General features: G+C 43.9%; 1 protein-coding gene across 1 annotated transcript; it reads right to left on the reverse strand.

The window, feature by feature from the left end:
- Positions 1-6,751: 6,751 nt before the first annotated feature.
- On the reverse strand, positions 6,752-10,092 carry LOC118100642 (pepsin A). The gene is given in 11 exon segments (XM_035145957.2): positions 6,752-7,014; positions 7,107-7,205; positions 7,322-7,463; positions 7,550-7,666; positions 7,813-7,843; positions 7,846-7,881; positions 7,884-8,007; positions 8,216-8,334; positions 8,732-8,849; positions 8,945-9,095; positions 9,894-10,092. Coding segments are annotated over 11 exon segments (1,137 nt in total). The 5' UTR covers positions 9,956-10,092; the 3' UTR covers positions 6,752-6,876.
- Between the last annotated feature and the right edge of the window lie 699 nt (positions 10,093-10,791).

Consider the following 10,791-nt stretch of genomic DNA (forward strand, 5'->3'; position numbering starts at 1 on the left):
AAAGATGTAGAAATTGTGGATGAGTACGATTTCATACAGAAAGTCCAAATGGTGGGCTTTATGGTTGCAAGAGTGAGGACGGGAAAGTGTAACATTTTCTTCCAATATGGTCCAGAGACTTTGCTTTTCCTCATAACGGGTCATTCATTGTTGAAAAAATTAAACTTTTAAGAGAGAAACTCCTCGAGAGAGAGGAAGAATTAAAAAGAAAAATAAATAAATAAAAATAAATCAAGGTCACAATGTGGGAAGACAGAAGATAATAAGAAGTGTCTTGCAATGTGGGAAAAAGAGGCAGAGTGTAGGGACAGAAAACAAACATTTAAACAGATGGCTAAGGTTGACAAGAAGGAAACTGAGAAAGTTGAAAAGAAATCATATAGATCTCTGTATTCTCCCTTGACAGGGTGTGGCAGTCCTCTCCTCGACGCCTGCCTTCCTCCTCGCCAATGACAAAACCCTCCTCCATATGATGTGCAGAGACCAGACTCCACCAATCAACGATCAGGCCCATCTCAGACTCCACCCACCGCTCTCCCAGTCTATGGAGATGGGGCAGCGGGAGGACTGAATGATGACGCCACCTCTTCCTCATCTTTAGGCCCCACTGACTTTGCAAAGATATGTCCGCACTGTGGGGGAGACCTCCGTCTGACTTCACCGGACTGGGATGATGCGGTTAATGCAGCATACGTCAACGCTCTCAACACACTCCTCAACGCCCTGAGGACCGCCTTCCCCAATAAAATTGACATGTCCAAAATAACGGGGTGCAAACAACAACCAGGCGAAACCGTAGGAGATTTCCTCACATGTCTGACCGTCCTGTTTAATCAACACATCGGCATCCCCATACCTGACAACCTTGGCAACGAGCCAGGGGCTTATGAAACACATCTGAAACAGGCCTCCCTGAATGGTCTGCTCCCCCCACTACGGGCAGACGTAGGCCACACCTGCATCGGGCTTGAGGATGCTCACTTGACAGAGGTCAGACGTCATGCTGAACATGCTGAACGTCAACACAAAGAAACCAAAGACAAAGCTCAGCAGAAAAAGGATCAAAAACTCCAGAAAGCCCAGCTAACCATGATGCAGGCTGTGTCTGCCCTGTCAAGGCCACACAGACAAGATAGCGCTGAGAGCAGAGCCAACTTCACTGTACCAGGAAGAGAGGGGCGCGGACATGGCCGTGGGAGAGGCTTCTCTCGACGACCCCCACTTGCCAGAGATGAGTGTTTCGTCTACAGACAAAAAGGACACTGAGCAAGGGACTGCCCCCAGCAGCGAGAGGACGGGGAGACAAGAACTTTCACTGCCGACTGAAATGCAGAAAGTGAGGAGGGGGCAGACGGGGGGGAGACGACCAATCTACCCGCCGAGGATCAGAGAAAGGGAAGTGAAACACACACACAGAAGCTAAAGCAATGAAGAAAACGCTTGCAATTCTAACCACACACACACAAACAAGCTAAAGCAATGAAGAAATGCTTGCTAAACTAACCGCACACACACACACACACCAGAGCAAACACAACTTTGTGGTTCTTATGTTAAGTACAATAGTGATGCTTTTAAGAAAATGCCTCAACTCGAACTGTGTGTTAACGGTCACAAACTTAATTTTGTAAAGGTCACCTAAGTTCACTTTATGTACAGGAAATATGTTAGGGAGGACAGATAAATCTGCGCCTTCTTACCTACATGTTTTATAAGTTCTGTACATAGCCAAACTGTCAGAGGCCTTAAAGTATAAGGATAAGGGAAGGGATCTCCGTATGTATTTGTTTATTGAATGTGTTATTGGGTATGTATTGGTTTCTTTAACATCCAAATGTTGTGACTGAAAATCACCTTCATTCTTATGCAATGTTGTCCAGCCCCTCTGATGTTTCTCCTTTACTTTCAGATCTGCCTGAAACACTGTGGGCAAAGGACAAATAGGATGTGGGCCTCATCAGAAACTGTGATCCAGTCAAAATCACTCCAAAATCTGATTATAGGCCATGCAAACAACAATATCCACTCAGACAGGAAGCAGTGGAGGGGATACGTCCTGTTTTTGAATCCTTTTTGCAGGCTGGTGTAATTGTCCCCTGCCCTGATTCAGCGGTCCGCACTCCACTGTTCCTAGTTAAGAAGATCAGAGAAAAAGGTCAACCTACAGAGTGGCGGTTTGTGCAGGATCTGAAGGCTGTGAATGATGCTGTAATTGCTCGATCACCTATTGTTCCCGACCCATACACGCTGCTTTCCCAAATTCCGTCTAATGCAGCGTGGTTTTCGGTTGTAGACTTATCCAATGCTTTTTTTTTGTTTTCCTGTCTACAGGGACAGCCAGTACTGGTTAGCTTTTAATTTTGAAAACAAGGCCTACATTTTCACACGCCTGTGTCAAGGCTACTGTGAGTCTCCATCATTATACAATCAGGCTCTCAGGAACAGCCTTGAACCCCTCATCCTCACTCCGGGTTCAGTTCTCTTGCAGTATGTTGATGATCTACTAGTTGCCAGTCCCACACAGGAGCAATGTGAAACAGATACGATCGCTTTGCTGAGACATCTGGCTCATGAGGGCCATAAAGTCAGCCTCAGCAAACTAGTTTGTTCAACAAACTGTCACGTTTCTGGGTCATGTCGTCACCAAAGATGGCAAATCCCTGTCTGATAAGAGAGTAGAAGCTATTGTTAACACACCTAAACCCTTGACGAAGAAACAACTCATGTCATTCATCGGCACATGCTCTTTCTGTAGAACGTTCATTCCTGACTTTGCTCTTCTTGAAGCCCCCTTAGGTGCTCTGTACCATGGCAAATCACTCACTCCTCACGAACGTGTCGTTTGGACTCCAGAGGCAGACAAGGCATTTGTCACACTGAAGAAGACTCTGCAGCAATCTCCCACTCTTGCTCTCCCTAACCCTGACAAACCTTTTGTTCAGGCTGTGGATGAAAGAGACCGCTGCATGACTTCCGTCTTCCTTCAGTCTCATGGTGACAAATATCGCCCTGTCGCCTACTTCTCCGCCGAACTTGATCCGGTGGCAGCTGGCCTTCCACGTTGTTTGCGTGCAGTGGCCGCCTGTGAAAAAAGCCGTCCTTGCCTCACGAGACATAGTAGGTTACTCTGACTTGAAACTCCTTGTTCCTCATGCTGTGTCTCTCATTCTTACAGAACAGAAGACCTCACATCTCTCTGCTGCTCGCTGGTTGCGGTATCACACTGTTCTTCTTGACATGCCCAACATCACAGTGAAACGCTGTTCAACTTTGAACCCAGCCACACTTCTTCCACTTCCGGATGATGACGGGGGAAGAACACAACTGTGAGGCTGAACTTCAAGTCCAGTGTTCCCCACGACCTGACCTCTCTGACGAACCTCTTTCTAACTCTGACTTGATTCTGTATGTCGATGGGTCCGCCACACGTGACCCTGTCTCTGGTACTAACTGTGTTGGTTTTTCTGTTTGTTCAGATAACGAAGTTCTCCTCTTGAGTTCTCTTCCTCATCACCTCTCAGCCCAGGCAGTAGAGCTCATCGCACTCACGGAAGCATGCAAATTGGCTACTGGTAAAACACTCACAGTCTACACTGACTCCAGATATGCGTTCGGTGTAACTCATGGTTTTGGCGCCCTTTGGCAACACAGAAACTTCCTCACATCTTCTGGTAAAAAGATAGCACACCACGGTCTCATCACAGATCTTCTGTCTGCCATTTTGCTTTGTTAAAAGACTTTATTCCACGATAGGGAATTCCTAGCAGAATTTCCAGTGACAACGGCAGACACTTAGTAAACGAAGCTGTCAAACAACTCATCTAACTATGGATGTGCGAACACACTGTGCATATCATCCAGCCAGTGGTGGAACTGTGGAATGAGAGAACGGCACACTCAAAACTAAACTTGCAAAGTGCTGTGAAAGACACAGGTCTCGCAAGGACCAAAGTCCTGCCTCTGGTGCTGATGTACATGAGGATGAGAAAACGACCCAGGTCTAATCTTTCACCTTATGAGATTCTTTTTGCAACTCCTCCCCACATTGGTGTGGATCCTCCGTCTTCTCTGCTTCCATCCACAGACTTGTGTGATCATGATATGTTGTCCTATTGCTCTAACCTGACTTCTTCTCTTTCAGACATCAGGAAACAGGTGGCAAGAGCCCTACCAGGTACTGCTCACAACCCACACAGCAGTGAAAGTTGCTGAAAGAGCCACCTGGATCCACGCCAGCCACTGCAAATGAGTACCAGCTCCATCTGACCAGATGACGCCTTCAACTCAAAGCACACACACTGATACTTCCACACCGAGAGTGCCACACATCCAGGGCTGTGTGGCCTCAGAGGCTCACTATGCGTGTTATCCATGATCTCCTCTATTATTGTTTTGCACATTATTCTGTCTAGATGCACTCCTATAAAAGTCTCTGATGATCTAACGAACTCCTCTTTTCCTACAGTGTCCTCTCAGAACCATCCAGCACATGCAAATTTGACTAGACACAAGATAAAGTGATTCAGGTCCCCTTGATCCGTAACTTATTCCCCATCCCTCCCTACCTGGACACTGACAGCACAGATGGTTCTGATGACGATACTCAATTTTAGTTTTTTTATGTTATTTTCTCCCCCCAGCTTGCTTATGTGTTTCTTAGTGATTTCACTAGAAAAAAACTGCTACTGCAATTATCCTTTCAACTTCATATTTTATGATGCTTTAATTTGAAGCTCTGTGAATTTTTAAGGTTGATGTAAGTTACTTTATGAAGTTTGTACATACTGAATCAATTTTACTTCCAAGCAAGAATTTAAAAAGTTTTTACTGGATATTTTCAACCTTAGATATACTGTATGTTGACATGTAATGTTTTATTACATTTTAATATGAGTTACTTTTGCCAATCAATACAGTATGTTAAATTTTGATAATGGTTAATGAGATGATGATGTTGTTTGACCTGATTTCCTTCCATTTTCATTTTAAATGCTTGCTCAATTACAGGAAAAGAACTTTTTTCTTTCCACAAAAACAGCAGCGGCTACCTATTGCACCTCCCCACCATGCATCGATGTTCTAGAACCTCTCCATGGTGGATGTGACCCTGTACATACGCAAAGTGCGTGGGTTGAAGACTCGTCGATATTCTTCTATAATTATGATGTTGATTATGATGTTTCTTGATTATTTTTCGTTAGTGATCATATTTTTATTGATGATCAAAGGGGGAAGTGTAGTGGAAAATTGCACTGACCAGTGTCTAAGGTATTGGAAATCCCCCTGACCAGGTGTCTCACTGCTGTGATACTGTCTACCTGACAGGATGGAACCCTTATTTGGCGGTGTCTCACTGCTATAACCTTGATAAACAGGGTGCATGCCCTTATTTGGTGATGTTTTGTTCCAACTGCTACAGCAGACGGACAGACACAGATGATGATCTCATGTCTTTCATGTCTTTTTTCATATTATGTTTTATGAAACACCTCTTTGTATAAGTTCTGGCTTTTGTGAACTTGCGGCCAGTTCCATTTTGAGCACCCATGCTTGTTGTGTAAACTCTGCAGAGCTTCTTGAACACACTGGTTGCCATTATCCTTTTTTTTTTGCTTGTATGTTATTTAGATATTGTGTCATGACATAAAAACACAAACAAACTGCATATCGTACAATTCTAGATGTATTTCTCATGATACTGACAAACACCACAGTCACATGGTCTCAGTAATGACAGTGTTTGTGCTCGTGTGTTTACTCTCCGGTCAAGGTCTTTCCTTTTGATAAGCAATAATATGAATTCAAACTGATAAAACACTCAGAGAACTGTGTTATCACTTAAATCTGGAGTGTTTGACTTTACATAATAAACATCTGTTCCATTCAAGCATAATACTGATTAAGCCGATCAGCACCAGGTAACTCTCTGTATTTTACAGTATAGCACAGTTGTGGATGTGGTGTTGACATTCCTGCTCTAGCACACTGAGATTCTCATTCCCAACTCGTTGACCTGCGCTCACTTTACACTTTAACAATAAACACCAACACTGGTAACAAGGACCTGAACAGTACTGATGTTTACTTTGTATTTGTTTGATTCAGTCACGAGAGTCAATGGGACACGTATTTACACACATTGAAATTGTATTGCGAAGGGCCTTCCTTAATATTCTTCAAAATGGAGGTTTCCTTGCAGTTTACAACTCTCATTCTCTGAGAATTCCTTTCATATTCAGGCTAAATTGGTATTGTACACTGAAATATCCTGAACTGAATCGATCTTAAAAAGATCATATGGTATCAAACCCGCGCTAGTTAATAAATTACTAATGCAAATGGAAACTGTCAAGACAAGGTATAATAGGTGTAGTGTGAAGTTGTTTCTTACAAGGTTAACCCTTTATGTTGTGTCGGTTTCTCTAGTAGTTGTTGCTCACCTTAAATATGATGATGATTTATTAACACTTGGATGAGACAGACTGGAACATGATATAATCTGGTTAACACCCAGTGTGCTCAGTTACACAGTTAGTCTGTTGACCACCCTTTGTCCATAGTGCCTTTGTATCAAAGGATGTTTTTTGGGCTGCCATCTTATTTAAGTTGTCATGGGAGCTCATTGTCCACACAGATTTAGTCATGTCTGTCTGTGGTACAATTCAATGACAAAACACCAATCAAACTGATTTTACTCTTTTTATTAAATTAGAGAAAGTTGAATCATTTATAAGACAGGGAAAAGATTGGAGTCTCAATCATCACATATTACAGTTACATTGGAAACCATGCATGTTTGAAGTCTTGCTATTGCACTAAGATATATTTATCATTGCTGAAAGGCTCTCTGATTGCTGCGAGTTGACATCAGGTTGATTAATTAGCCCGGGCCAGACCCACCATGTTCTGGGCTCTGTTGAAGATGGAAAAGTACTGTCTGATGAAGACATCGCCCAGGATCCACAGGTTGTCACCTCCATTGCCGAGGCCGGTACGGCAGCCGTTGTATTGAGACTGTGGGGGGGGATTCAGGAGAAGAGTTTCAGATGGAGGGGGAAACAGTGGGGGGAGAAAATGCTGAAGGCGCCAGAGAAATAAACACTTACCTGACTGGATGAGGCCGAGGCTGGGAGGGTGAATTGCTGTCCGTGGATGTGGAAGGTCACATCAGGCATTTGGCTGATGGAGTTACAGTTGACAACATACTGATTGCAGAGGGAGAGAGAAAAGAAAGTGAACGAAATGAGAGAGCATTGGAATTTATTTCTACTCATCTGTTAACACAGGAGAATTCGATTTTTTAAATAAAAACTTGACTTACGTCTCCGTTCTGGCTGGTAGCTCCCACATATCTGTTGATGTTGCTGATGCTGCTCTGAGGTCCAACGATCAGGGAAGTGCCGGTGTCCACGATGGCCTGGCAACCGCCATTGCAAGCCACAACCTGCCCGTTGACAGTAACACTGAAGTGGAGAAAGTTAAGACACGTGTCAAACACCCTTGATACCGTTTTATCACTTAGCCAACCTCTGCTTGGATTTGCCTTTACCTGTCCACGGTGATCTGCCAGTACAGCTCATTGGAGAGGGGAATCCAGGTGATGGCGCCATAGTAGTGGTTGGGGTCAATGCCACCGAAGGTCACCACACTACCTTGCTGAGAGTTACTATAGTGGAAAGCAAGAATGTGCTGATAAACAAGCTAACAATCTCAGTTGTAAAAGTTTCTGAAGAAAATGATACAATGCTGTTTGCTTCTTTGACATCCAGAAATATGTCCTATTTCCTACATACAGAACTATGGCGTCCTTACGAGCTCAGGTACACGGAGAAGAGGTCCTGGTGACGAGACCTTCGTTCATCATGTTGTCGAAGACAGGGTAGCGCCGGAGGCAGACAGGCGTGGGTAGGCCAGGCCCAGGATACCGTCAGCTTTCATGTACTGCATGAAGGGAGCTTCGGACTGACTCAAACCGAAGATCTGGTTCTTCACAGCGAGGCCACCCACCTGAAAACCACACATCAAGACATCAAGGGATTTAAAATCATCTCAAACTGAAGCAGAATCTTAAAGCTGGTAATATACATCTTCCAAGACTAGAAACTATGAAATATGAGATTCTGCTGTGGCAATTTGAAATCGTCAGAGTAGCTTTTTGAACATGGTGGGACAAAGGAATAATCCATGTTTAAGTCCAGTAGTTCAAAATTCTCACCGTCACAGTGTCGTATCCAAGGATGCCGGTCATGCTGCCAGTGCCATAGTGGATATCGAGAGAACCGCCGTTGTTTCTGTAGGTGCTGCTCTGGCCAGGGTTGAACTTGTCGTGGTTGTCTAGGCAGTTACAGATGTGCAAAAAATACATATTAGCATAACCACAACTCTGCTCATTCTTAGACACATCAGATCCCTTCTCTCTTTAGTTTCCCTGTGTGATCTGCCTTCCTGTACTCTTGTTATTCAGCCTAAATTAGCAGCCAGTTACTTTCAGACCCTTGGTGATAATCCAAAAACCTAAACCAAAACCCAAGTTTTGAAATCTTATGACCATTTCTGGTGCTCACAGGCAACCATGTGTAATCTGTCAATGCTGGAAACACCTTCAAATTAGAGAGATAAGAAGACATAACCTTCTTAAAATGTTCTCACTGAACCTCCCACCAGTCATCTAACGTCTGTCTGTTTAAAAGTTGTAATTATGTAGGTATATGCATGTACATGTTTCACTTACTGCAGGCTGTACTGCTGCAGTAGATGGAGGGCACCCACAGGTTAGAGGAGCCGGTGTCAAAGATGACCTTGAAGGACTGAGGAGGAGTTCCAATGGAGATGATTCCATAGTAAGCCAGCTGGAGCCAAGAGGAGTAGTTACAAAGATTACTCAGGACCAAAATCACACATTTGTAAAAGTTGGTCTGTTTAGGCTTGAGCCTCTGTTACTTACGTCAGCGTCATTGGTCATGGACTCGCCGCCTACTGCAAAGCTCTGGTCAAACTTGGCCATGGGGTTGTATGGGTACTTGAGCCTGTACTCCTCCCACAGACCCTGCTCCTCCAGGACCTCCCTGGCAGTCTGACCTTTCTCCAGAGCGAGCCTACGATTCACACAAGACAGCAATTTCAATTCTGCACTTGCGGCTATATTTATAAACTTTTATTTATTAAAAACATATCTAAATTAATTCTAATGATGGATCATAACGCCACCAAGTGTTTTCAATCAGTCTTGGAGGTTGCAGGGCCAGTGCTCACATAGAGTAAACCGTTTGAGACATCTCTGCATCATGACATTTACATGAAAAAAAGAGCAACATCTAACCAAAGGTGGGCAGCCCCCTAATACCAGTGACCGCTCATGAGTAGGAATCTGGAATGCCGTGCTCATTTTAATCTACGCTTTAACTAAACTCCTTCTGACAAATTCCAATATCCTCTCCTGTCCCTTGGTTGAAAATTTGAACCGCTGGCTCAGACAGTCACCTGGGATTCGATCGGCTCGCGTTACGTGGTCTTGGCCATCAGGAAACTCTAGAGGCGAGAATTTTCTACTTCATACAACATGTGCTGCTACTGGAGTCATCACTCATAGCGAGACAATCTAGATAACTAACAGATATGTTACGTGTGTGTGGGTACGACATCTCAGTGTGTTTGTGATGTCTCTGTGTGCCTCCCTGCAGAGCGCCCTAAAGGCTTCTTCTGAATTTCCAGTGAGAGGCACCTCAGCCTAACTTAGAGATGAAGTGTCACTAAAGTTCAGACCTTTTCTACATGAGTACATGAGAAGAGGCCTGACACTTGCTAATTTAAGTGTCATGCGTGTCATTTCAGAGCAGCTAATGAAGGTTTAAGATGTCGGGAAAATCAAAAATAGAGCGGTGTAGTCTACTTACTGGATAAAGCAATCGGACAGTGCCACCATGGCACACAGAACAAAGGCCCACTTCATTGTCATGGCGCTGCTGTCAACTGTGGAAGATAAAGTATCTCAGTGGTGCAGAAAAAGCCAATTTGACTCCTGTCACTCTGAGGTTGAAGATATTACAGTGAAATGCTGCAATAGAAATGATAGCATGTCTTTGATCATGTTACTCACCTGGAGACTGAAGACTGGAGACTAGAGACTGAAGACTGGAGACGGACAAGCCTCCTTTTATACAGGTGGACTGACATTTTACCATTGCACAATGATAAGGCAAGGCACACACACAACATACCCCAACAAATGGTAAGTAAAGATAAGGCATGGAAAAATAAAATCCCTGACCTCACAACAATCAGTTGTGTGATTAAAACAAGGAAAGCAAACTTGAGAAAACTTGAACGTGTGTACAGCACAGTGTGATATTTGTGTCCATGCTGAAGGTGCTGACAGGTGAAAGCCAAAGGTCTCTGTGCAAGGTCACAGGTAAATGTGAAATAATGGTACGGATAAAGTGTAGTACATGTGAATCTGTTCACTTTTTGAGTGTTAGCTTGGGCAATGCTTCAAGTTTACACACTTTTACCCAAAGACTAGATGGTTTTATACCTTAAAGTAGCAGCTTAAAAATAATTTCCGATGGTTACACCAACTTAATAATAGGGAGAATGACATGTCTGGAACTGCACGATTTAACTCTGGTGTACTGTGCTGGAACATTAAGACCAGCGTCACACACGCCAACAACCACAGCCGGAGAGAGTTGGCATTGTTGATGTTATTGGACAAATGACTCATAACTTTTGCTGGTTTTTACGTGTTGATCTGTTCTGCGTAACGTACGTTGGGCTGCGTACATGAAGCTGTGG

This window comes from Hippoglossus stenolepis, chromosome 21, assembly GCF_022539355.2.
Source record: "Hippoglossus stenolepis isolate QCI-W04-F060 chromosome 21, HSTE1.2, whole genome shotgun sequence".
Taxonomy (NCBI): domain Eukaryota; kingdom Metazoa; phylum Chordata; class Actinopteri; order Pleuronectiformes; family Pleuronectidae; genus Hippoglossus; species Hippoglossus stenolepis.